Genomic DNA, 27,152 nt, shown 5'->3' on the forward strand with positions numbered 1-27,152 from the left:
GCATTTTAGAAAAGAAATGCTTAAGTACTTAGGGGTACTTCATATGTCCATATGTACAACTTATTCTCCAAAAGGTCAGGAAAAAACATGATAAAAAGAGAGAGAGACAAGCGTTGGCAAAGATGTGGAGAAGAGAGAACCCGTGTGCACTGCTGGTGGGAGTGTAAATGGTGCAGCCACTGTGGAAAACACTATGAAGGTTCTTTAAAAAATTAAAAATAGGACTACCATACAATCCAGCAATTCCACTTCTGGATATTTTCCCAAAGGAAATAAAAACACTAGTTTAAAAAAAATATATGTACCCCTGTGTTCACTGTAGTATTTTGTACAACAGCCAATACATGGAAGCAACCTAACTACCCATCCATTGAGGAATGGATACAGGAGATACGGTGTATGTAGAAAATGGAAATTTACTCAGCAGTAAGAAAGAATGCAATCTTGCTATTTGTGAGAACCTGGATGGATCTAGAGGGTGTTATGCTAAGTGAAATAAGTCAGACAGAGGAACAAATACCGTATGATTTCACTTAGATGTGGAACCTAAAAAGCAAATCAAAAACAGATTCAGAGAACAAACGGGTGGCTGCCAGCGGGGAGGGGGCATCGGGGAGGATGAATGACAGAGCTGAGGGAAATTAAGAGGACCAAACTTCCAGTTATAAAATTAATGAGTCATGGGGATGAAATGCACAGCATAGGCAATAGAGCCAATAATACTGTACTGTCTTTGCGTGGTGACAGACGGTAATTAGACTTATCATGGTGATCATTTTGTCATGTATAGAAAGACTGAATCACTGTGACGTGCACCTGGAACTAACAGAGTTTTAAGTCAATTACACTTCAATTTTAAAAGACAGAGAGAGAGAGAAAAAAATAAGGTAAAATGGTAAAATGTTAATATTTGGGGAATCTGTGTAAAGAGTATTCAAAAACACTTTGCACTACTTTTGCAATTTCTCTGTAAATCTGAAACTATTTCAAAATTAAAAAGTTAAAAATAAACACAGGCTTATTGAAGAAAATATGCTAAATTTAAAAACATAAAGTTAAAGAAAATATAACCCAAACACCTATTCGTTTTTGTCTCACCAGTTTTTATGTGTATATTATAAAATATATACATATTATTATTATTTTAGTTGCAGCACACAGGATCTTTTTTGCAGCATGTGGGATCTTTATTGCTTTTTTATTTTTTAATAAATTTATTTATTTATTGGGTGCACTGGGTCTTTGTTGCTGCACATAGGCTTTCTCTAGTTGCGGCGAGCAGGGGTTACTCTTCGTTGTGGTATGTGGGCTCCTCATTGAGGTGGCTTCTCTTGTGGAGCACAGGCTCTAGGCACACGGGCTTCAGTAGTTGCGGCACACGGGCTCAACAGTTGTGGCTCATGGGCTCTAGAGTGCAGGCTCAGTAGTTGTGGCCCATAGGCTTAGTTGCTCTGTGGCATGTGGGATCTTCCTGGGGCAGGGATCGAACCCTTGTCCCCTGCATTGGCAGGCGGATTCTCAACCACTGCGCTACCTAGGAAGTTCCAGCATATGGGATCTTTAGTTGCAGCATGTGAATTCTTAGTTGTGGCATGCCTGTGGGATCTAGTTCCCTGACCAGGGATCGAACCTGGGCCCCCTGCATTGGGAGCTCAGAGCCTTAGCCACTGGATCACCAGGGAAATCCCTATTTTTAACATTATTGGTTTAATACTACATATAATTTTGTCCTGCTTTTTTCATTTATTAAATTGCGAACATTATAAAATCTCAACTGTTCTTCCAGCCTATGAATATAGAGCAGCTTACTGGATATTTTCACTATTATAAACAACACCACGATAAACACGATGACTGATATCTTTTCAAGATAAATCTTTGAGCACCTCAGATTATTTCCTTAAAATAGAATTTCTGAATATACCTTAGAAATATTTCCAAATCAAAGGGAATAAATATTTTTAGGACTATTGACTCACTGTCAAATTATTTTCCAAAAAGCAACTTATTTTTAATGTTACTCTGCAGCTTTTCCTCTGCAAGACTTACTGCTAACTTGGGGAGGAGGGAGTAACTCCACAAAGCACTGCGTCCTCAGATGCCTAGGAGGGAAACGAGGGAAAGAAACAAAAATAGAAAAACCCTACATATCAGAATCAACAAACACAATGAGGCGGCGAGGACACCTGCGCCCCAGAAGGACGGGCAAAGAGAAGAAATTGGAGAGACGGATGTACAGACCAGACGGGCCCTCTCCACCATGGAAACCACTCCCGGTAAACAAGACCCTCTGTGGTATTAAGTGGGAAAGGTGTGTGGCAGGAGGTGCTGGCCCAGGGTCACAAACACACACTAACCTGGGGACCACAGCCTGGGGACACACAAGTTCCACCTCTCGGCTCTCCTCCCGCTATGAGTCACTCATCACCTGCTCCTTAGTCCCCTGAGCCCTCCTTGGTGTGACGGCTGAAGGGCAGACCGTCAAGGCAGGGCAGCTGGTGACCCGGAAAGAACCAGAGTCCTGGGAAAGCACATTTCAATAATCATTTACACGTGATTTGTGTCTAAAAATGGATCATATGTTTAAACTCCTTACATCATGACATTTACACACACACATACACCAATCTTAAAATCTCTGTGAGCATCAGTGTCTCCATTTGTAAAACAGGGATAATACTGCTACCTATAGGGGCTATTGCTGAGATTATAAGACACTACACGTGCCTGCTGTGACCCCTGCATAAGGAAAGCAGGTGTTAACCACTGCTCTGTGCTGCGCCCTGTGTTCTGGATGTGCTACACCCAGGAGGATGCGGGTCAGTGCCAGAAATTTTCGCAGCGTTTTTTGCATAAAAAAAGAGTTCAAAATTGCTCTGCCACTTATAGTTCTATGACTTTGGGCAAAACTCAACTTCCCTCAGCTGCTTTCCTAACTAAAATGGAGAATCATCATCATTAATAACTCTGAAAGGGCTACTGGGAGGATAGTACAGGTGAAACTGCACAGGACGCATGGGAGGAGCTTGAAGAACATTGGTGGATTACTTCTCTCCCATTCATACTCTTTGGGGCAGAAGCAGATTAAAAATAAGCCATGTCAGGAATTCCCCAGTGGTCCAGTGATTAGGACCTCACGCTCTCACTGCCGAAGGCCCAGGTTTAATCCCTGGTCGGGGAACTAAGATCCCACAAGCCATGTCCTCTCTGATGCACCTACTGCGGGGATGAAGCCCATTCTCAGCAACTGAACTATTGACCTTCCAGAAGACGTGGACATCATTCTGCAGAGACGCACAATTATTGTGAAGGGCCCTGGGCACCCTACAGAGGGTTTTCAATCACATTAATGGAGAACTCGGCCTCCTTGGAAAGAGAAAAAGGCTCCAGGGTAATGCATGGTGGGGCAACAGAAAGGACCTGGTTATTGCTGGCACTATCTGTAGTCATGTACAGGACACAATCAAGGGTGTCACGTTGGGCTTCCATTACCAGATGAGGTTTCTGTACGTTCACTTCCCCCTCCACACCATCATTCAGAATAGTTCTCTTGTTGAAATTCGAAACTTCTAGGGCAAAAAACATCTGCAGGGTTCAGATGAGGCCAGGCGTTGCTTGTTCACTCTCTCAAGCCCAGGAAGGTGAGCTGGTTCTTGAAGGAGACAGCAGTGAACATGTGTCAAATTCAGCTGCTTGGATTCACGAGCCACCACAGTTAAAAACAAGGATATCAGGAAAATGTGGGGATGGTATCTATGATTCTGAAAAAGGAACAGTTCAGCAGACTGGTAAATAAGATCTAAGTTAGCCAGATGTGGACACAGCAAGTCCACAGCTCAGCTCAGGCTGCTATAAGAAACCCCACAGACTACGTAGCTTAAACAACAAACATTTATTTCTCATAGTTCTGCAGGCTGGGAAGTCCAAGATCAGAGAATCAGTAGGTTCAGTGTTTGGTGAGAGCCCACTGTCTGGCTTGCAGACAGCTGTTTCTTCGTATCTTCACATGGCAGAGAACAGAGAGGAAGCAAGCGCTCATGTCTCTTCTTATGAGGGTACTAACCCCATTCACAAGGGTTTTATGCTCAGGACCTCATTACCAACCAAAGGTCCCAACTAATTACCATCACATTGGGGGTTAGGATTTCAACACTTGAATTTTAGGGGGACACAAACATTCAGTCCATAACAGTCCAATTTATTTATCTTCTTTTGTTGCTTGTGATTTTGGTGTCATACCTAAGAAACCACTGCCAAATCCAAGTTCATGAAGATTAATAATCTCAATGTTTTCTTCTAAGATTTTTTTTAGCCCTTACATTCAGGTCTTTGATCCATCTTGGGTTGATTTCTGTATACGGTGGGAGGTAAGGATTCAGCTTCATTCTTTTGCATACAGAATCTGCATGTCCGGTTATCCCAGCACTGTTCTTACTAATTTTATTATAATTTTGAAAGATGCTAACATCAGGGGAAGCTGGGTGAGAAATATAAGAAAATTGAGCTATTTCTGCAATTTTTAAGTCAAAAATTGGTTAAAAATAAGAAGTTTTTTAAAAAGTCCAGTAGCATCCTTATTGTGAGGCCTTCCTATAACCTCCCTAGACACACCTAACACACTGCTGCCTGTTTCTGCTTCACTGTTTTCCCTCCTAAGAATGTTCTTCCTTTTCGTTCTGTAGCCATCAAAGCTATATCTTCACAGATTAACTCAAATGCCACTTCCTCCATAAAACCCTGGCTCCGGGCTTCACGCTCACGCTCAGCTCCGGCACGTGGCAGCCTCTGCCTCGGGGTACAGTCAGTTACCTCCCCGCCTGCTTCTCTCACCTGCTTATGAGCCCCTGAAGCTCCAGTTATGTCCTACTCATCTTCTTTGTGCTTCTCCAGCCAGTGCTGCGTATCTGATGACCAGGTTTCCTCATTATCTCTGAGAAACAAGTACCTTGGTTCTCAAAAACCCAAGAGAGCACTGCAGGAGAGAGAAAGGCCGCAGAGTCCTCAGCAGCACCACATGGGCCGCCAGCTCAGCAAGCGGGAGGCCGTCCAGGGACGGCACCAACCGCACAGCCACCGTGTGCTGAGAACCACGCCAGGCGCTGTACACAAGCTCTTTCTCCTGACTCTCACGATTAGCCTGTTTAGATAAATATTTCACTCATTTTACAGACACAGACTCGAAGGCCTAAGGAACTAGCACATTATTGACGGTCCCACAGCTGGCAACTCAAAGAGGGAGATTTAAGGGCTGTGTGAGACCCTCTCTGTTACTTCCTGTCACAGCCCTGGCCATCGCTGGCTACCTGCAGATGAGCAAGGAGGCGGCCCGATTCCTGGCTCACCATCGTCCCAGTTGGCAGATGGTGCCATTCAGCGAAGACCGAGTCTCTGCCAGGGAGGCGAGCACCAGGCAGCCACACGGGCTGCTCCAGGCAGCAGTTCCACACACGGTGATGGAGGCGCTGATGGAGGGCGGCAGGCAGAGACGTGGCACTTCCCAGAAACCAGCTTTCATCACGAGGTCAGGCCAGACAGCCGTCAGGCTTGGGCCTCAGTGCTGCCTGCACTTTGCCTTGACATTAGGCCGCTGCCACGCGTTAAAGGCCAGTGTCAACCAAGTGTGTCCGAGCACCAGCTCCGCTGTCTCTGCCTGCCCAGTCACACCATGCTTTTAATGGTAGGACGTGGGCAGTGGGGCTGTCCGAAGTTCACAACAGAACAACATAAACGAGTCTGTAAGAATCAGACCCCATGGGGAAGGAGGACCGTCTCATGGTGTCTGTAAAAGCGTCCACGATTGTTACACCGCCCGCACCAAACCAGGAGCTGCTGACAGTTTTCGACTGCCTGACCGTGCTTTCTTGGGGGAGGAAGGCAAAACGTTGACATTACAGCACGCTGTCACAGGGGCAGGTACACCTGGTCACTTGACATGCTCCCAGAGGCTGAGTTTAATGCTCCCACGGACAGACGGGGCTGCGAACTCGGCTGCAGTCAGCAGCGGGGACACACGCGGGTTCCAGTGCATCGGCTGTGGCTTCCCGTTAGAAAAGATCCGGCATCCCACCGCACGCCTGCGGGAGGGGCAGCGAGGACACAGGCCACAACACTGGGGAAAGGTATCCTCCTCCCAGGCCCTCCCTATGCCCCAAGTGACGTAATGCGTAAGTTTATACAATGTCCAGTGCAGGCCAGGTGTCTCTACCAGGCTCTTGGCCTCCTTAAGGGGACTTGACGGTTCAAGCAGCTTTTTCCTTGTGACGCCACCGTCTCAACATATAACTTGCAGGGCTGCTGTGATGGGGAAAAGACTGGGAGGCATCGACCCCAGACCTTAAATGCTTCAGGCCAGAGATGACACATGGCACTCCCACTCACAGAGTGCTAGTTAGCTGAGGTTAACTTCCAGAGTACTAAAAGATGAGGGGGGTGGGGACAGAAATACACGGTGAGCAATGAATGTGTCTGTCACAGGTGTGCACAGCTTGCTTGAGGTGATGGGGACTCTGTAGCAGAACTAGTGGGAGTCTAGCTGCTCAGGGACTTGAGACCAATAAACCTGATTTTTAAAAATCAAGATATAATTCGCACCCCCCAAATTTACCATTTTAAAGTGTATGATTCAGTGGTTTTCAGTATGTTCACCCGTTGTGCAAGCAGCACCACTCGCTAACTCCAGACATTTTCATCACCCCCACCCCCAGAGGAAATCTCTGTACCCCTCAGCAGCCATGCCCACCCCTGATGTCTTCCCCTCTTTGCTCTGGACATCAGAAACTTGGGACAAATCCAAACAGCCTCAAGCAGCCCTATGCTATCTTATCCCTAGGTTCCCACCTGCCATCATAGCTATTTTTTTCTAAATAAATACTAATTGTAACAACAGTTACCAGGTATGAAGCATTTACACTATGACTTGCTACAGTTTAATTTCCTCCAGCAATGCTCTGAGGTATAGGAGCTGTAAGTAGCACAGAGATTAGAGTAACTTGTCCAAAGTCAGGGAAATGATAAGCATTAGAACCAGGATTCAAACCCAGACCAACTGGCGTTACAGCCACTCAACCACACCTGTGCATGTCCTTCACCACCTTTTCAGAACAAGCAAAGCTGTAGCTAGAAGCTGCCTCACCGCCTGGCCTGGGCTTCACCTGGCAGTTTAACATCCTGACTATGCCAGCAGGTGACAGCATCGCTGGGGCTGGTGACAGGCCAGAGCTGCCCTGCATTTCTGCCGCCCTCGGGCTCAGGCACGACATGGTGCTCACCATCTACCCGCTCGATGACTGAATCCCCACTCGCTGGTACAGCATGCTGGCCCTTCAGCCGGGAGCACTGAACCACAACCAGTGCTGTCTTCTGAGAACTCCTGGCTCTGCCTACAGTCACCCAATAAGGGTTAAGAAGCCAAGCCAGCCTTCTTTCATGACAAAATAGCAGGACAGTGGGGAGAATGCACTGAGAGCCTCAGGGCTCCACTGGAGACTGCCTGCCTCCCACCGCTAGCAAATGGACTCTCCCCACTCGCTCTCCCAGACGCTCCCGCTTTACCCCTGCCTGATAAAATACATCGTTCTGGGTCTATTCTCTCGCTCCCATCCCCCAAAGATCTGCCCTTACAGTATTATAAGGGAGGCTGAAGTTTGCTGCCTTTACCCCAGTGGGTCCCAGAAAGAGTGACTTGTGGTCACTCTTCTCTGTTCTTTAGAACATTTCCTCCATTCTGGCCTAAGCCATCTAATCCTGAGGGTCTTGTCCACACATCCTGCAGTCCCAGCACCTCACAGAGGGCCTGGTACACATGAGGGGCTCTACAAACGCCTGCTGAGTACAGAGGCTGCCGCCCTCCAACTTATTCAATGATCCTTACATGAAGCCCCAGGGAAAAGTGCTTCTTGTGATAAACTGCTGTGCTTCCTTTTTTCAACCTTGTTTGCTGTGACTCCTGTCCTTCTTTCCTTGCCTTCCAGGAAGCTCTGAGATGAATGTTGTGCTCCATCACAATCACTTCCCTTGACTGTCTCTTGGTACAACTACCTGCCTCCCGGGGCCTTCTCTCAATTACGAGTTCTTTCCATGGTTTTTGGTTTTGCTGAGGAGGGTGTGGGCCTTGAAATTCAACAAACCTAAAATAAAACACGGTTGAGCCATGAAAAGAACTTGGGCCTTGTAGGTAGACAGACCTTGGTTCAAACAGCAGAGGCGCCACCTGCACAGCACGGGGCCCTGGGCACACCGCCTATCACTCCGCCTCAGTCCCCTTGCCGACCGTCCTCACAGTGTTGTGATCATCACATGAGACAAAAACACCTGACATACAACAGACATCAAAGGTTAGACTAGATCCCTTTTATTCATTAGAATTTTTTAAATAAACAAATTTATTCATGTTTTTGGCATCCAGGTAACTGATCTAGAAATACCCAGAAAGCCTTAGAATACCATGATGGAGGGGCAGTGCACAAGTTCTTTCCCTTCTTCAATAAAAAAATAATTATTGAATAAACTATCAATGGCAGGAGGAACGTGAAACATTTAAAATTTCACACCTAGATGGAAAACTAAAATCCTACAAAAAGTTCACACTGCATCTTAGAATAATCTTAAAAAATACAGATCAGACTCCATACTGGCATCTCAGTCAACATGCAGGAGAAAGCCCGGCAATACACTTAGGAGAGAGAAACCATAACCACTCATCTTCCACTCACCCAGTTAGTATTTCTGAGAGCCTACCTCATGCCTGGCACTGTTCTATGTGCTGGCCTACACTCGTGGAAACGACGGGAATTCTCGGTCCTCAGTGAATCCACATTCTACTTCAACCATATTGCCATTAGGAAGAGGGAGAATGAGACTCCTTTTATTAAAAGCCACTTCCATACCCTTGATGGAAGTAGAGAAGGAGGAAAAATAAAAGACAGTAAGATAGTGAGAGTGACTGTAAATTCTTGAGCAAAGGAGGGGTGATAAGAGGAGGGCTTCAAGATCAATCTAGCAATGGTACCATGAACAGATCATGAAAACAGATGGGGAGGAGCGGAGAGGAAGAATTATGGCCTCAGGGTGGCCAATTCAAGGGCTGGCCCAGCAGGAAATGACAGGGGCCCCATAAGACCATAGCACTGGAAGGAGATTCAAAGACTAAAAACTGTCAGGGCTGTGTGGTGATGAAGACCCAGAGTGAAGACAAGGGGAAAGTGGAAAATGTCTTTTGTCCTTAGAGCTTCAGGGACCGGGGGATGCTGAGGTCCTGGGGCAGAGACCTTGCTGGTGGGGGTTTCAGGTAGGCGGAATAGGCTTGCAAATCTCTGCTGTCGTGTTAAATGACCTTTAACAGTTTGCAAATCACATTACATAAGGGACTGTGTTCAACATGTGCAGGTAACGCATGTGGTTTCTTAATCGCAAAGGTTCTGAACCCTTAACTGAAAACAACAAATGCCCTTCTTCACAAGACCACGAATCCTTGGTGGGACACTTTCCAGTGCCTGGAATGTGCCCCTCCCTGAACCCCACTTCTGAAGGAAGCCAGGCCCAATTGGCTAATCCATTCTCCTGTGCTTTCAAGAACTGCCACCCGTGTTTACACTGTTGAAAACTGACCCCAAGTAGCCTACAGAGTCAGTACATCAGGTTCAGAGGTGAGCACAAGTTCATGTGTGCTCAAACCTTTGTACAGATCCAGCCTACCCGGCGCAATGATGCAGCGTGCCGTGAGGATCAAAGTACCTTGAAGTCACAGTGCTCTTATCTAAGCATCAAAGGAAGAGGTTATGATATGAAAGGCTGAGTTCAGGCAAAAGGAATGGGGTGGATGGGGCCACAGGAAAAGGCTCTGAAGACAAAACTAGGGGAGATTTTTAAAAAAGGACTAAACATCATTCATGACTTTCACCTAGAAGCAAATTACCTAATCCCACATCAGAGTATCCTTACAGAGTCCATCTTCCTCTGTGATTACAACCAGGGGACAAAACTCAGCTTTTTCCATCCTATTTTCCTATCACAGGTCATCTCCCAAAGAATCCAGTTCTCTGAGAAACTGTCCATGGCTGATGGCACCACAGTCTGGCCCATCATTTTATTCTTGTTTAGCTTTGTAACAGATTAAATTCTGGGAAGCATGTGTACAATTCTCTCAGCTGTGTACAGACCAGAATGCCTCACCCTCCAGCACTCCAATTAAAGTATAATTCTTAGATTTTCCCCCATCACACCACCTCTTTATAAGTGAAAAAAATAAGCCCCCATGTCAGCAGCTTTCTCCATAAGCCATCCAGAAGAAGGACCAGGTCCCCCAGCTGCTTTGTTCACAACATCCTCGAGCCTGTTGCCATGCCAACCAGCATTAGGCATAACAGAGGCTGATGAATTTGGCTCCAATCGACCCAACAAACAGGAGCCACCAGCCCACAAAGAGCCATGGTTTGCGCATGGGACTCCTCTCCCACCTTCACACATACACATTCCAGCAGGCACACAACTATTGTAAACAATTGGGGAGCGGGTTGGGGAAGAAAAAACACTTTCAGGATGTAGAGCTCTAAAATGGTATAAGACAGATTTAGGCAAAGTAAGATTCCTAAATGATGACTTCCCCCAGAGAGAAGTAAAAAAGTCCAAAAACCCAAGACAAGAATACACTGTCCTGTGCTAGTCACATCACAGACTTATAGAAAAGCCTTCCCATCATGTAGCATGGTTCACAAGACCCCTTCAGATAAGTCTCAATCATTTCCAAGCCTCAGGCAACCTACACCCTTACACGCCCCAGAGTGGATGTGCCTTGGTGGGCTCAGTAAATTCCTACCTACCCTCCAAGATCCAACTCAAATGTCCTCTCTTCTGCGGAACCTTGCAGGACCCCTACCACCACCACCAACACATAAAGACAGCTCGTCCTGAGCGCTCCCCAGCGCACCCAGCGGGCTCAGCACCAAAAGGAAATGCCTCACACACAGTATCTCAAGAAGGAACTCAACACTGCCATCATTGTTTACTTCTATTTGGTCCCCTCCCCATCAGAGTTCTTGAGCGCTGAACCAGGCCCTAAACACAGAAGTTTAGACCCCAAAGGCCAAAAATGTGTTTTAAGTGTCATTCCTCAGGGATGGAAACATTTCCAAGAACAAAGAGAATTCACTGCAGAAAATAAACACCTCTTGAGCTGTTCCAGGAGGCAGGTGAAGCAGGGATTCTTTTCTCCACTTGATGGATGAAGAATGTAAGGCCAGGTGTGGATCAATATAAGCTGGTGCCTGTATAAGCTGGAAAGCTACCCCTGACCCAGAAGCTTCTTCCCACCTGCTCCATGAGCCTACATTTCTACTACATGCCAGATAACTGGACAAGAAAACAAGTTTTGTCCTGTAGCTTATATGATGATGATGGTGGTGGTGGTGGTAATAAAAGAACTGGCATCGTCTATCTCTGTATAAGGTACTCATTTATGTTTCTTACACTTTAATGAAGTGTACAGTGAGACATACAAGATAGATATACTTGCGCATTGTGGTACTGGAAGCGAGGAGGAATAATTGTATTATTAAGCAATTACATGTATTAGATTTCCCTCCCCCAACTCCCCCCAAAATCCTCTACAGTCAGAAAATGAGATAACTTTGCAAAAAGAGGAGGGAGGGCTCTGGAAGCAGACGGCCCTAAGTGAGGCCTTAGTTTCACCCTCACAGACCTGAGCAAGTGATTTCATCTCTGAGATGGCCTCCCCAGCTGTGAAGTGGGCATGCAAATACCAGCTTTTAGGGTCATCATCAGAAGTTAAAAAAAGAAAGAATATATACCTGTATATATACATGGATATGTGTGTGTGTGTATACACTTAATACAAACTTAGCTTAGAGTCTCACATACATTTTTCTGAAATAAAAGCATCTCTGGGACTTCCCTGGTGGTCCAGTGGTTAAAACTCCGTGCTTCCACTGCAGGAGGTGTGGGTTCGATTCCCTGGTTAGGGAACTAAGATCTGCATGCCACGTGTGGCGTGGCCAAAAAAAAAAAAAAAAGCATCTCTGCCATTAGTAGTGAGCAACTAACTAGCCTTAGAATTATGAATTAAAAAATTATGAGTCTCTGCCAGCAGGAACATAAGCTTATCATTTTTGGAGGGAAGTTTGGCAATATCTATTGACATTTAAAGTCACATCATTTTTACAAACACACACACTCCTCTGTACTACTTTTCGCCATCCGGAAACTGTCTCAGTGTAAGGCTACGAAGGCTGTTCGCTGGCTATATTACACATTTCTGTAAAAGTCTTTTCATAATGAGCACTTAATGTTTTTGTAAACAGAAAAAATACATTTTTATAAAGAACAGTCATTTCTCCATTTCTTTGTTTTCTGATTTTAATTTTCAAATGAAACTGACATAAAATAAAAAGTTAAATCTGAAATTATATCATCATTTGACAAACTGTGTGTCAGAGCCATGGAGGACTTATCTGTTTTGTTCACTGCTGTAGGCCCGACACCTCAAATAGTGCCTGGTATATCACAGGCAGTCAATATGTTAAATGAATACATTTAAAAGCTCATAAATGTTCTAGCTCTTCCACTTCTAAGAATTCATCATGCAAAAATATCTGTCCAATCGCCGAAGGATAAAGAACAAGGCTACTCACTGTAGCAGAATTCATAACAGTAAAAGGCTGCAAAAGACATAACTTGTTTTCAATTATATTGGTTACTGGGATACTGTCATTTTTTAAAAGAATGAGGTTTTAGCTATATAGCACAGGGAACTCCGCTTCACTGTACAGTAGAAACTAACACAACATTCTACAACAACTATATCCCAATAAAAAATTTTAAAAAATTTTTAAATGAGGTTTTAAATAAGGAATGAGGTAGATCTTTACATAGTGCTATAGACATCATGTTAACTAATAAAAAGCAAGACTCAGAACATGACTAGTTTCATCTTAATTCTGTGTTTTAAATTTAAACAGTAAAGAATTTCTGCTGTTTGAAGTAAAAAAAAAAAAAAAAATTCTAGGTAACAAATGTTTTTATATGTGAAGAAAAACACGTGGAGAACATGTATGACACCACTAGCAGTAATTTCTCTATTTCGGTGTAAGGCTGTGAGGGATGTTCACTACTGTATCATTATTATGTTGAGTATTTCTATAGTAGTATTTTTAAAAATAATGAGCACTTAGTATTTTTGTAAACCAAATAAAATACATTTCCATAAAAGCAGTCATTTCTCCATTTCACTTTTTTCTGATCTTGATTTTTAAATGAATCTAACATGTAAGTTAAATCCCATAGCACTAAACTGAGGCCCCATTTAGAATGGTTTGGTGAAAGGCACACAGTGCTAAGGGCCTGAGCTGGGACTCAGCTTCCCTGACACCCCTCCCTCCAAACCCATCCAGGGCTCTCCTCCTTCCTAAAGCATGAGGAAGCAGAGGTGTTGCAAGGTCAGCTGGGACCTCTGGAACCATGAAAAGTTCCACAATTACAGAAGCCTCCATTGAGGGGGGGAAAAAAGACTGCTTAAGAGCTACATTTTTATGAACAGGAAATGTTCCATGAGTTTAACAAGTCAACGTTCTGGATTTGCCAAGCAGTTCTGATTTCAAATGGTCTAGCTCCTAAGTACACATGAACTTTATTGAACTCAGATCCTGATTTTCAAGGGGTTAAGGAAGGATCAACTCAGAGTCACCTGCAGGTCCTAAAATTTAAGTCTTGTCAGGCAACAAACATCTCATACATCTCATTAGTTGTTTACAAACTCATATCACTCAGGCATTTCACCTGTCTAACTCATGCTGACTGCAGTCACGGCTGCTACTTTCAGGTGCTGAAGCACATCCCTGGGATTCCTTTCGCCTCAAACCTACCTGTAGCTTTTTCAAGTGCTAGACACGAGGATTTGGGAGAGTTACAATCACTCTGAAGTTTTCAACACTGCAACCCAACTGGAAGCCATTATTCCATTCTCTGAAATGCGGACCTTTGTTTTTCACACATGATTAAACTAGGTGGTGTGAAAATCATGAGAGGCTCAAGAACCAACCACTCTCTCAAAAGGAAGATGAGAACTCCTTAGAAGAATACAAAGAAAAGAAAGTGATTTCTTCTGGGTTCACCGCTTTGCTAACTGGGACTTCTGGACTTTTTTCCTGATCAAGCCAACCCCACACCCACTCAAACGGAATCTGTGTAGACAGAACCGGTGAGTGGTTGATCAATCAATGCCTTCTCCCCAAACAGGTGGGCCTGTGAATTACAGCACTGCAGTGAGGACACTGGATCCCAGAGGGTTAGTTAACTGCTCAGTTTACATGGACTGTCCCAACTCTCAGTGTCACCCTCCAAGACCCTCTCTTCTGAACCTCAGAACCTCAACCCTATGGGGGCCTACAAGGTGGACTGTATCACTGTTTGTGCTACTGAGTAGGAAACAGAGGCTCCAAGAACTTGTGTCCTGCCAAGATTCCAACTCAGGACCACCCCATTCCAGCCCCATCTCCCTTGGTCTTAGCACTATTCTCTACTTCGGCCAAGCTTACAGGAAGCCTGTATCTTGTCGGCCTAAGAGAGGAGGCAGCCCCTAACTTCTCAGTACTGGTCAGCGGCTCACACAACGGTGACTCTCCTCGAGAAATGAAAAGCCAAAAGTTGAGGTCAAGTGACCCCGCCGCCCCGCCAATCTCCACCTCTCTCCCAACTGCTCCCACGAGCTAAGGGTGTCACGGCTGCCCAGCAGACCCCGGCAAAGCACCTGCCAAGGCACCTGCCCGCGAGGAGCACTGTCCCCCAGGGCTGCCGCCAACACGCAGAACGTTTCCCAGGAGAGGCCAGGCTAGCGGGCTCCTCTGAGCCCACCTGATGCTGCGGGATCAGATGCGGGTCCCAACCACACTCATCGAGCGCGTCCTACGTCAGTGAACCCAATAACTGGCCGCCCCCTGAGGCCCACTGTACAGACGGGAAACTGAGGCTCGGAGAGGAAAAGTGGCTTCGCCCGAGGGTAGCGCCGTGGGGGCTGGAGCCTGAGCCCTCTCACGCTGAGACCCGGCGCTCCGCCGCAGCGCGCCCTCGGCGGTGGAAACGACGACCCCTGAGCCTCAGCGAGAGGTCAGCTCGAGGGGAAGGGCCGAGATGGGAGCCGCACTTTCCGCGCGAGCGTCGGGCGAAACCGGCAGCGACCCGGCCCGAGAGCCCGCCCCCACGCCGAAGGCCCGGGAGGCCGAGGCGGCCAGAAGGCGTCGGGCCCCGGAGTCCCGGCACGCAAAGCCCCGGTGCCCGGACCCCGCCAATCCCGCACCAGGAGACGCACGCACTCACCACCCGCGGCAGGCTGCACTCCCGACACCAGAGCAGGACGCAGGCCCAAACCACTGAGGCGCTACCACCGCCCGCGCCGGCCGCGGGGGTGGAGGCGTGGCCGGCGGCGGCGCCGCTCGCCCAACCCGGCCGCGCGCCAGCTTCTCGGGCCAGGCCTCCCCCCTGCGAATCCGCGCTCTTGGTACGGCCCTGACGGCCACGCCCCCTTCGCGTCCCAGCTCAGCACAGCGGCCTGGGAGCCCCGCGCGTTGTTCCCGAGCCGGGGGCAGTGCAGGGGCAGGCGGCCGTGGCGGCCCTCCCCCTTCCGCCCTTGACTGTTCCGTTGGGGCAGTGGCCGTGAGCCACGGTGCCTGGCCGCCTGCTGCCAGCCGCTGCTCGCATGTGCTCGCGGCTCTTTCTCCTCCACGGTCCTCAGCTCCCTTGCCTGAAAATGGCGAGGCTGCGTGGACAGAGTGTTGGGGTCCCTCCAGCTGGGATTGGAATGCTGGCCTGCTTGGGTCGGGTGGGCAGGAAGTGAGCAGGCAGGGGGAGAGGACTGGACGAGAGAGGGCGCCTCGGGTTTGAAAGTCTGGCTGCCTTTGTCAGGGGGAGGGAGGGGGTAAGAAGCCCACCTCTGCCTCCTGCTGTGGTTCCTATGTTACAGGGTTATGATGGTTAGGTGATATAACTCATGTTCCTAAATAATTTAGCTCGGTGCGATAGTAAGTGGTCTAGAAATGTCATTATTATTACCATTTTTATTATAGGCTCTGCTGCGAATTCCTTTTGGAACAATGGACGGCTTACTTCGTTCAGAACCCGTTCTCCGTCTTTAAAAACAGGACCCACCGACGACAACCAGTTACTTTGAAAATAGTAAAGTCCTGTATAAGGAGAAGATTATTCCCGTGGCCCCCGTTTTAGGCTTCCTACGTTCCAGTCTGTCAGGAACCGGTCTGATTCACCCCATTGAACCAGTCCCAATAACAGGGTGGATGAATGTTGTAGCCCTCAGGGTAGGGCATACCCGTGTCTAACTAAGGGACTGAATGTGTAACTCCTACACTAGGCTCTCAAGAGAGCAGTGGGGAAATTCATCAGCCAGATCTCTGATACTCCCTCTTACCTTTTCACCACCTTGTTGAACAGCTCCCCTGCGTATCCCAGAGAGGCTTCAAACTTTGCCTCTGAATCCTTGCACCCTGCTTCTGTGAAGCCAGAACACATACCACAGAGTTCTCTCTCTCTGCTAATAGCATCACTGAGGCAGGAAACAGGCATCTTCTTTTGCTTTTTCCCATTGGACCCGTAACTGAGTCTTATGGGTTCTATCTCCCAGGACCACCCTCCCCCGCCACTTCTCATCTTTCCTGTTGTCACCGCCCTAGTTTAGGTCTACCTGGGTTCACCTTTCACCTGGATGATCTGAGCAGTTCCTGACTCACATGCCACCCCCAGTTTCTGCTACACCTACTACCAGAAAAATGTTATTTTTTCTTTCCAGAGAGGTCAGACACATACAACCAAATATATATACACACTATGTGCATCTTTTCCTCCACTTTTCCCCACCGCAATGTTTTTAAAAACATTCCCTCTTATACTGCTCTGCTCACTGCCCTACCTTCCTGTCCTTATCCTTTCCTCCTCAAAACACACTCTCACTAGACAGCTGGGGAAAAAAATGTAAGTTGGATACACACCTCACGCCTTACACTAATATAAACTCCCAGTAGATAAAAGATTTAAACAACTTTTAAAAACAGAAGAAAAAGGAAAAGTCCTACAAGAAACCATGGGAGAATCTGTGTTAATCTCCAAGAGGCCTTTCTGAGTTAGGACACAAACCCCAGAAGCCATAAATGACTGAGAAAACCACCTACATAAAAATTAAAACTTGATGTGTGACAAAGACCTACAGGCAAAAGTCCAAAGGCAAAGTACAAACCAGGAGGAAATATTTGCAGTTATTAATAGTCAAAGGACTAGTTTCCTTAATAAACAGCCCCTACTAATTAATAAGAAAAGGATTTACTAATATAAATGGGCAAAAGATACGAATCATCAGTTCACAGAAAAAAAATACAAATGGCTCTTAACCATATGAAAAGTTTTTCAACCCCACGCATAGAAAAAATGCAAATTAAAAGTTGGCCAAGAAGGTACCAGCTTTCACCTGCAATGGTGACCGGATCCGAAGGTTTAATAACACACGGTTGGTGGAGCTGTGTGGAAACAGACAGTCATTTATTGTTGCCACACCCGAACACGAATATCATCCAGCTATAAAGACAAATAAGGAAGTTCATTGCTGATACAGAACAACCTCAGATAAACTGATAAAAGAAAAATGCAAGGTGATGGCCAGTAGCTAGAGGATGCTACTGTTTGTGTTTTTAAAAATATTGTGGTGCGGGAAAGTGGGGGAGAAATGTACATACTGTGTATATATATTTGGTTGTATGTGTATGACCTCTCTGGAAAGAAAAAAAAAAAAGAGATAGCATTGGTTGTCTCTAGAGAACTGGGAGAACTGGGACCAAGGGCAAAAGGAGCGTCATTGTACACCCTTTGTATCCTTCACATTTTGTGCCTTATGAATGTTTTACTTATTCTAAGTCAAATACATAAATACTTTTTTTTTTTGGCTGAGCCACGCAAGTTGTGGGATCCTAGTTCCCCGACCAGGGATCAAACCCCAGGCCCTCGGCAGTGAAAGTGTGGAGTCCTAACCACTGGACCACCAGGGAATTTCCCATAAATACTTTAAAAAAAATACTGAAACAACCCTATCACTGGCCAAAGAATCAACTCTTTTGCTGGCTTCCGATATCTAAAGAATAGTGACTATCCATGTCATTTTTCTTAAATCAAAATTCAACATGTGTGGGGTTACAGATAACAGTTTCCTGCCAACTCCCCTCCATTTCACCTCATCTTCACTGCCCAGAAAGAATCTCTTCTTACCTCGTTTTGCACTTGCTTCTAGTCCTTATTTCCATGCTGGTAAATAAATGTTTTTGTGGCTGGCTGTTGCCCGAAATTTTAGGCGTTACTTCTAGGGTCCTGCGGATGATGAGTTAGTTTATTAAAACCACAGCCCGCCTCCACTGCCGACGTGTCAACATGATTATTTATATACCAATTTTACTTCCTCTGTTAATCATTTTTATAATTGAAGTAATAGCCTTGGACCTTTATTTCTTGAGCCATCCACTGCAGGCAGTACCATTTCACGCCATACCATGAAGCTATCAGCATCTTTGCCCTTCCCTCTGCTCTGCGCCCCGCCTCTGCCTCCCCACTTCAGCTGTCTCAACCTCGATAGTTTCATTATGGACCTTGACAACATTTGCATTCTACAGAATTTGTTCCTTGCTTTGTCCCTTGAGCCTAAAAGTCAAGTCATCAAGTAGCACTGACATTGTTGTCACGTTACACAGAGGACGCACAGGCAAACCAATCACGCCTATGATTACGGGGCTCTTCCTGTGTGTCCTCTTTCTGAAAGTTCATTTTCTTCCCCTGGCAAGATTTACAAGAAACAGATCCTTAATCTCTCCGTGGATCTGGTGTATCTAGCTTTTTCTCTGAGACTCCCCCCAGGGTCCTCGGGCCCCCCCCCCCCAGCCCCCATCCATATTGGTTACTGTAAAGGACGAGGCTGAGTTCCTATCTGTGTTTTGGTTCTCATAAAGGGGCGCAGCAGTTTGTGGAATGAATGGACTGCCTTAGTCTGGAATGCATGAAGAGCGTTCAAAATCTGGCCCCAACCTATCTTTCCAACTTGATCTTTATAACCTTCTTCCAGATTCTACACTGTAGCAAAACTGGATGAACTCAGTTTTGTACATGCTGTGCATTTTTATTCCTCTGAGCCAACAGGAACGTCTTTCTTTTCCATGTTTATATGTCCATCTCCTACTAATGTTCCCACCTCTGGAGGATGCCCTGATCCCTCCAGAAGCGATGGCTCCCTCATTACTGTCCAGTTCTCCAAGGCCCAGAGTATTTCCTACTTTAAATCATGTCTCATGTCAATCTGGAGTGTCTCCAGGGCAGTTCTGTCTCAGAAGCCTCCTCTGTCTGCCTCCTGACCCCCAGGTTCTGCCAGATGCAGGCAACATGGAGGCATTTGTGGGATGAGCCACAGAGGATTCAGGACAGGCGGCCTGGTGTTAAGGGGCTTGGGCTTGAGTGAATGAGAGTGAGAGTCTGAGGGGCAGGGACCCCAGAGCCAAGGCTGGAATGACAGGGAACCATGGGACTGCACTGTGGTCAGGGCAGGGCAAGGACTTAGTGACCTGTCCAGGCCGCTGCTTTGTTGGTTTTGGAAGGGCTGTGTCCACTGAGCAGGTGAAAGAAGGTTTGTCCAGGCGAAAGTGCAGGCACCGCTGCATTAAGGACTCATCAGGAATGTGTGATCTTCTAAGGGAGAGATGGGGGCCACAGGAGAGTGGGCTTTTCTCTGCCCACACCCTCCTCACCCAAGGTTCTTCTGAACGTGAACAACCTGAAAACTCAGGGCACCTACAACAGACAGAAAGCTCAGGGGCTGAGGGGCCAGAAACTGGCCCCTAGAGCAAGGCTTCTCTCCGCAGCAGAAGCTTTTACACGTGTAGCATCCCACGAAGCTAAGGGCTGTATTACCCTGTATCTGTACCTTTTCATCACCATGACCCCATGAAGCCTTTCCTTGCTCTATAGAACCAAACATTTACTGAGTACTTGCAGTGGGTTCCCACTTGCTATGGAATGGAAGGGAGGAGCTAATTACCATTTATTGAGTGCCAACTAGATCCCCAGCGCTGTGCTAAACAGTCTACAGGTGTTACTGCAAATCTTCTCTCAAAAGTATACATTATGATTCCCATTTGACAGATGAGTAAACAGAGGCTCAGAGAGGTGAAGAGATTTGTCCCAAGTTCCCCAAGATCCCACAACTAGTAAGTGTTTAAACTGTGACTGGGGCCTGGTGCCCACCAGTGAGCGTGTCAAGCACATCCAAACCCTTCCCCCTTCCCCCCAACCCTGGAAGCCACCCTTCTCCTGGGGGATCTCACCCAGCTTCCAGGGCTCTGTGCCACTCTCACTTCTGAGTGGTACCATTTCTCATACTGGTGCAGGCTCCCCTTGCCCGCAGCCAGGGCAGTTCTACCTTGGAGAACTCAGCCTCTCAGGGCCCCTGTCCCAGTCGGCCTGACTCTTCCCAGCTCCCTCTGACTCTGGCTTCTTCCTTCACGGGTGCACAGTCCTACACTATCTCCGAGGTCGTCCTTCACAACCCCTTGCCTTGAGCAGACACTCACTCCAGGTGTGTTGAAAGGGGCTGCCCTGTCTACCTACAGAGCCAGGGATGCGGCAGTCACCAAAGCACAGAAGTACAGAATCTCCATCTGGAGATGAGAGGCCAAATTCTGCTTTGACTGCTCACCAGACACACGGCCTCCCTGGATAAGAAATCAGTTTCTTTATCAGCAAAATGGGGAGAAAAACCTTGTCCCGCCCCCTTCTGCCACGTGTTCTGAGTCTCATGGTGATGACCAAAGGATAGATTTGTGACAGCAGGGTGGAAGGCAGGGACCCAGGTGAGCCTTATTGTCAAAGAGGAGCAGAGGGAGGAGCCTGAAGACACACTTCCACGACCTCTAAGCCTCTGGCCAGGCCTCATGCCTGACCTTGTACTTAGGGGGACTCTGAACTTCCTGAAGTTATCTGATGAGCACTTGGTCTTGCCCCCATTTTACAGATGAGGAAACTAAGTCAGGGAAATGAAGCAACTTCTTCTGACTGGTGCACTCCAAAGTCTGTTCTTTCTCCATTGATAGGATAGTTCTCTGCCCAAATCTTTTTTACAAAGGGCAGACATCCTAGTTCCCTCTGATGTCAGGGGCAGCTGGCTCAGCCTACCCAAAGGCTCCCTGACTGGTCAGGAGCCAGGTCCTTATAAAACAGAGCAGAGGCTCTGGCTGTGGGGCTTACTAAGCTAGTTGGGTGTGCGGGGGCCTGCGGGCTGCAGGGTGAGCTGACCAGCTGGGGGTAGCTGTGGATGTGCTGTCTGGAGACGGTGTCTGGCAATGACATGAATTGTTCCCAGGAAACAGCTCAGAGGACGAGAGGGCAGGGGTAGCTGGGAAACTAGAACAAGACGTCATTGAAACCTGGGGGCTTCCAGAAGGGACCGTGAAAGTACAGGAGATAGTGGAGGCCCTGGCTGGACGTCTCAAAGGGCAGTTCATGGTATCCCTACATCAGAATTATCGTGGGGCCTATTAAAACTGCCAATTTCTAGGGCATCCCTACCCCCAGCTGTTGGATCAGAATCTCTTGAGGCAAGGCAGAAATTGACACTTTAAATAATCTTCCCTCTTATCCACACTGGAATATGAGAACCACTGCCTTATAGGATTAACTTGGCCAGAACAGGGGTGGGGGTGGCGTGTCCACGGCCCGGCTCAGGTGGGTTCTAACACAAAAGCAGATAAAGAGGAGGGGACGGTTCCTTTGAAGGGAGACGCCCAGATGATGACCGGCCTGGATCCTTGGTGTACCATCCTCACAGCCTCCCTGCCACCCCAACACTCCGAGGTCCTCCAGCTGTGTCCAGAGTTCAGCAATTTCAGAGAGGCAGTCCTGAAATGAAGGAACAAACATAGCCTCTGGCAACAGCAGATCGGGTTTCCACCTGGAGGGAGCCAAGGCCCAGACGGCTGTGAGACCTTGTTCGGGTTCAGTAGGTCCTTGTCACGCGGCCCCTTGGGGTTTGGGTGAGGATTAAGTGGGTTAATGGGCGTGAAGTTGTCAAGTGTATGTTGGTTCTCAGAGACCAGGGTTCCCTCCTCTTTCCTGTTTCCTATGTAACCCCCAGCCCCCTTCCCTTTGTTCCTTTCTCTGTTATGAAACAAAAGTTTAAATCCTTCCTGGGTTTCAGGCTGCTGCAGAGCAAATGGGAGGGTGTCTCTGTAAGGGGAGGTTTTGAAAGCCACATCTTCCCAGCCTCCCTCCACATTCTTGTCCACGTGCTGCTAGGCCAGGACCTTCACGCTCTCTCCTCAATATTGCAGCGAGCCCCATATCAATGGCTGCTGCTCCAGCTGTTGCCACGGCAACCAGAACCCAGCCACAGCCATTGAGAAAGAGCTTCTGAGGAGAAGACTGCTTGGCTTCCATTAACATTCAGTTCAAACAGCACTTACTGAGAGCATCTACCAGGTGCCTGCACTGAGCAGTCACTTAGCAGAAATGGAAATGAGTTAGAGCTGGCCCCTGGCTATGAGGGGCTGGTGGTCTCCTGGCCAAGGTCGAGAACCTTCTGGTCTCGTGCAATGATTCTCAAAGTGTGGTGCCCAGATCAGGAGCATCAGCATTACCTTTGAATTTGTTTGAAATGCCACATTTCAGGCTCCTTCCAAAGTCTACTGAATCAGAAATCCTTGGCGAGAGGGGATCCTGCAGTCTGGGTTTTAACAAGAGCCCCCCAGGTGATGCTTATGTAGGCTGAAGTTGGAGGACCACAGATCTGATTAAAACCTCACCCAATCCCAAGAGCTGGATAATATTGTTCCACATCACCGATGAGGGAACAGAGGCTCTGTCCTGCTCTGTGCGCAGACTAGCTGACAGCTTATGAAGGGACTGGATCCTCAGATCCCTCCCGGTGTCAAATTCTACCTCTGCAGCACCTGTGGTAAGGTAATGAGCAGATATTCTTTTTCCCTGGATCCTGGCTGGAGAAACACAGAGGCATCTTACACTGTGTGCAGCAGGGTCGGGGCAGAGTGACAATGCAGGCAGAAGTGAAAACCTCACAACAGAGCAGAGAAGAGCTGGGTGTGGGGTCAGAAAGAGCAGCAGCCCTGGTGACAACCACCTGCCCCAAATGTGGGGACACTGAGCTGACATAATGCCTCCCAGCCGAGGCCACCAAGGCCTCTAAGCCCAAACCCCAGTCCTGAGGGCTTCTCTCCTGTGTTCACTCACCTGCACGCTAAGTTGGTCTCTCTGCATGCTTTTGCCCCCACAGACTCTCAGGGTCCCCTCTTACATAGCATCTGCCTGAACACCCTCCTCCCCAAATTTGGAATCACCTCTCCGCAACTAATGGCTTCCAGCCTCTCTTTGTCCACAGCCCATGACTGGGAGCTCACTGCTTTTTCAGGCAGCCCATCCATCTGTGAAACCTCTGACAGGCTTAAATTTCCCTTTGAGTGAGCTGACATCCATCCCCGTGTAATTTCCACCCTTTACAAGATGAGTTCGTCTAATCCCCCTAACAGAGATTACAGGCTTATTTTTAAAGTGAGAATATCTATTCCAATTACTTCCCATGAATCTACCACCCACCTTAGCAGATAAACAAAGCGGGTATAACATACCAACCCATTACCTTGAAAACAGTAGGAACCACAAGATGAGGTGAGTGGAGTAGAGAGGGCAGGAGGAAGGACAGGAGGTGGTGAAGGGAAAGATCACTGACTTGGGGCCACTTCCTCCGCAAGAGGCCCTGGCAGGACCACAGCGGTTTTCACAGGAGCCCTCTTCAAGAAAAAGAACACAATATTACAAATACGATTTTCCAGAACTTGTTTCGTTTTGTGGAATAAAGTCACAGATGGATGGTTTGTAATGATGAACAGGTGTTTTCAGTGATCATTTCACATATATTATTGTTTTCAGCAAATGGGGATCTTGAAGCTTAAGTGACTCCAGCTTCAAAGAAATCTGCCTCTGACTCTGGGCCTCAGTTTCTCATCTGTAAAATGGGGGTGAGCCTAGCCGCCTTCCAAAGTTTGTCTGAGAAGTAAACAAGCTAAAGGGGGACTTCCCTGGTGGCACAGTCGTTAAGAATCAACCTGCCAATGTAGGGGACACGGGTTCAGTCCCTGGTCCGGGAAGATCCCACGTGCCGTGGAGCAGCTAAGCCCGCAAGCCACAACTATTGAGCCCATGTGCCACAACTACTGAAACCTGCATGCCTAGAGCCTGTATTCCGCAGCAAAAGAAGACTCCACAATGAGAAACCCACGCACAGCAGCGAAGACCCAACACAGCCAATAAATAAACAAACAAACAAAAAACCACAAGCTAAAGGAAGGGGAAATCATCTGCTGAGATATCATTATGTTCTCTGATTTCTAAAGATGAATACTTGGGATCTGGGTATGAGGGAAACTGGTTGATTGTTCCTATTGAGGGGAGAGGGGCAGAACTGCATTTAGCATTCTGCCTGGGGGAGACCTCAGCTGGAGCTGAGGGACAGAACCAGTAGAACCAGTGAGTATGCAGGACTAGCTCTCTAAAAAAAGACAGTGAAACATCCCCTTGTCACCAGTTACTATCTTTGGTTTTTGCTTTTCAGGATTATTTTTCACAGGATGCTTTGCAAAGTGGCCCTCAGTGCATTTCTTGGGGGAGGGGCTCTGCCCACATTTGGGCTCAGAGAGACTTTTCAACACCAGAGGCAGCTCTCCGGGGCCTGCGAGAGACCCTTCGTTTCTGGGAGGACTGTGTCCCAAAGGAAGGAAGGCCTCGCATGGAGCCAGGGGGATATTAACAGGATTATTTTAATCATTTTGGCAACACTGGCTCTGCCAAGTCTGCCAAGAGAAAAGGATGTGGTAGCTCAGGAAATCAAAACAACCCTGGCCTCATTCCCCAGAACGTGTTTTTCAAGAGGGATGAGTGTTTAGCAGAAGAAAGAAGGAGCCCTAGAGACTCCCTCCTTGCCTTGGGCTGGCCAGCCCACACATGGTCACCACCGGCCCCACATCCAGCCCCACCACTAACTTAAAGCAGAGATGGTCAGCCCAGAGGAGTCTCTGACATCATCACAGGCAACCTCCCCATTTTATAGATGAGAAAACTCTGCCCAGAGAGATTGAAGCACTTGCCCAAGGTCACACAGTAAATGAATAGCAAGGCTGGGACTAGAGCCCTCAGTGCAGTATTCCTATCCAAGACTTTTCCTGCTGTACCACCAGGCCTGGGCACAGGTGGGGGATAAGCGCCCTCCAGGAGCGCGTTCCTCCCCCTTCCCTTCCCCCCACCCCCGGACTGGGACAGGACAGAGGGCAGGGCAGAGGCCAGCCAGCTACTCCACCTCCTCACTGAGGCTTGGCCTTGGCCATCCTGCCTTCAGCTGCTCTGTCTCAGTTCCTGTCCTGCCAGGTACGGGCAGCCTGCTCTCTGCCCTCCTTGCCCCGAACCTGGCTTCCCAGGAGGGCGAAGGAGCAGCAAGAGTGCCGCCCCCAGTGCTGAGCCTCTGGCCCCCTCCCCCTCCATCCTGCCCTGCCCCATGCTGAGACGGCACCTACCTGGGCAGCTGGAGGTGTGGGTGCCCCGGGCAGGGCCAACGAACTGGGGCAGGTCCTGGGCTGTGGACCGTCCTGTCTTCCCAGGGCTTGAGCCCCATGGTGGCCTTTTATGGGGCAGAGAGGTGTGGTGTGAGGGATTAGGGGTGGATCCCGGGGTATTTGTATCTGAGAAACGTCCCCACCCTGGATGCCCCTGCCAGGCACTGGAGGCAGCAGCTGAGGCTGGAGCTGTTTCCAGAACAGCTTCTGCCCTGGCTGAGGCCTTCGCCCCTTACAAAACAGCACAGAAGCCCCATCCAGCCAAGCCCAGGCTTCCTGTGGGGCTGGTCAGGGCCCAGGGGAGTGAGGCCCATTTCAGGACATGCAACCTCCCCAGCTCCCTGTGGTCCTCTCTTGGGAGGACCCAGACCTTTGCATCAGGAGCCAGACAGACATGACAATTTCCACCTACTCTGGGAGCTTGAACGAGTTATGCCAGCTCTGGCCCAGTTTCTTCACTCTGAGATAGAAGTAATACTCACTTGATAGGATTGACCCAGGACCTAGCACATAGCTACTCAATCACTAATTTTTTTTTTTTTTTTTGGCTGCGTTCGGTCTTTGTTGTTGTGCATGGGTTTCTCTAGCTGTGGCGAGCAGGGGCTACTCTTTGTTGCGGTGCATGGGCTTCTTAGTGTGGTGGCCTCTCTTGTTGTGGAGCACGGGATCTAGGAGCGTAGACTTCAGTAGTTGCAGCACTTGGACTCACTACCTGTGGCACGCGGGCTTAGTTGCTCCGCGGCATGTGGGATCTTCCCAGACTAGGGATCAAACCCATGTCCCCTGCATTGCGGGCGGACTCTTAACCACTGTGCCACCAGGCAAGTCCTCAATCACTACTTGAATGAATGAATGAATGAATGAATAGAAAGATGACTAGGTTGGTGAGGGGTCTGGAAACACATCCTTTATTTCCTCAAAGTCTCACCTTGCTTGATCCAAACATTCCAAAGTCTCTCCCCATTTCCCAGCTCCATCCATAAATGTCCCCCATGTGTTCTCATGGTCAGGCTGTGACTTCCTCCCAGTCCTGCTGGTTGCCTCCCAATAGCCCCTGTGCCCAGACGGTTTCACTGATGGTAACTGGCTTAGGAATGACACGTGACCTGGTTCTGGCCAAAGAAACAGGAGGGGAGGTCTTCCGAGAGGCTGCAGGGAGGGGGTTCCTGGCTCCCAAGAGAAAGATACTAGAGAAAATAGCCCCTCTCTGCCGCTGGATGTTGTCATATCCACTGGTGACATGGGAACTCATGCAGCCTTCTTGTGGCCATGAGGGGAACTGGCCAGAGGACAAAGCCAATGATGGGGACCGTAGAGCAGAGGGTTCCTGAGCTGCTTCTCACACCATACCAACTGCCCACCTGCGTCCAGACTTCTTTCCATGTGAGATAATGAGAGTCCTCATTCGTTAAGCCAATTTGAGTTGGAGTTTTGTTAAAGCTAAATGTATCCTACCTGATCTTCTCTCCAGCCCCTATCTGCATCCTTCCTCAGCAC

At 48.1% G+C, this 27,152-nt stretch overlaps 1 protein-coding gene and 1 pseudogene across 8 annotated transcripts in view; one reads left to right on the top strand and one right to left on the bottom strand.

Annotated features, from left to right (window-relative positions):
* LOC130860718 (NADPH--cytochrome P450 reductase) overlaps positions 1–25,742 on the bottom strand; it is a 63,110-nt gene extending 37,368 nt beyond the window's left edge. The window contains exons 1-3 of one of the 8 annotated variants that reach the window (XM_057749299.1): positions 25,617–25,742; positions 23,690–23,840; positions 18,271–18,369 (exon numbers count right to left, since the gene is read on the bottom strand). In XM_057749299.1, coding sequence (XP_057605282.1) covers positions 18,271–18,305 — 35 coding nt within the window. In that variant the 5' untranslated portion in view covers positions 18,306–18,369; positions 23,690–23,840; positions 25,617–25,742. Of the gene's footprint in view, positions 1–2,357; positions 2,522–3,454; positions 3,653–4,239; positions 4,342–8,183; positions 8,311–15,324; positions 15,396–18,270; positions 18,370–23,689; positions 23,841–25,616 lie in introns of those variants that run through there. The other 7 variants (XM_057749304.1, XM_057749303.1, XM_057749301.1 and 4 more) reach the window with 7 other exon arrangements.
* Positions 3,228–3,796, top strand: LOC130860720 (60S ribosomal protein L9-like; annotated as a pseudogene).
* Positions 25,743–27,152: the final 1,410 nt, after the last annotated feature.

The sequence above is a fragment of the Hippopotamus amphibius genome, chromosome 9 (genome assembly GCF_030028045.1).
Source record: "Hippopotamus amphibius kiboko isolate mHipAmp2 chromosome 9, mHipAmp2.hap2, whole genome shotgun sequence".
NCBI lineage: Eukaryota > Metazoa > Chordata > Mammalia > Artiodactyla > Hippopotamidae > Hippopotamus > Hippopotamus amphibius.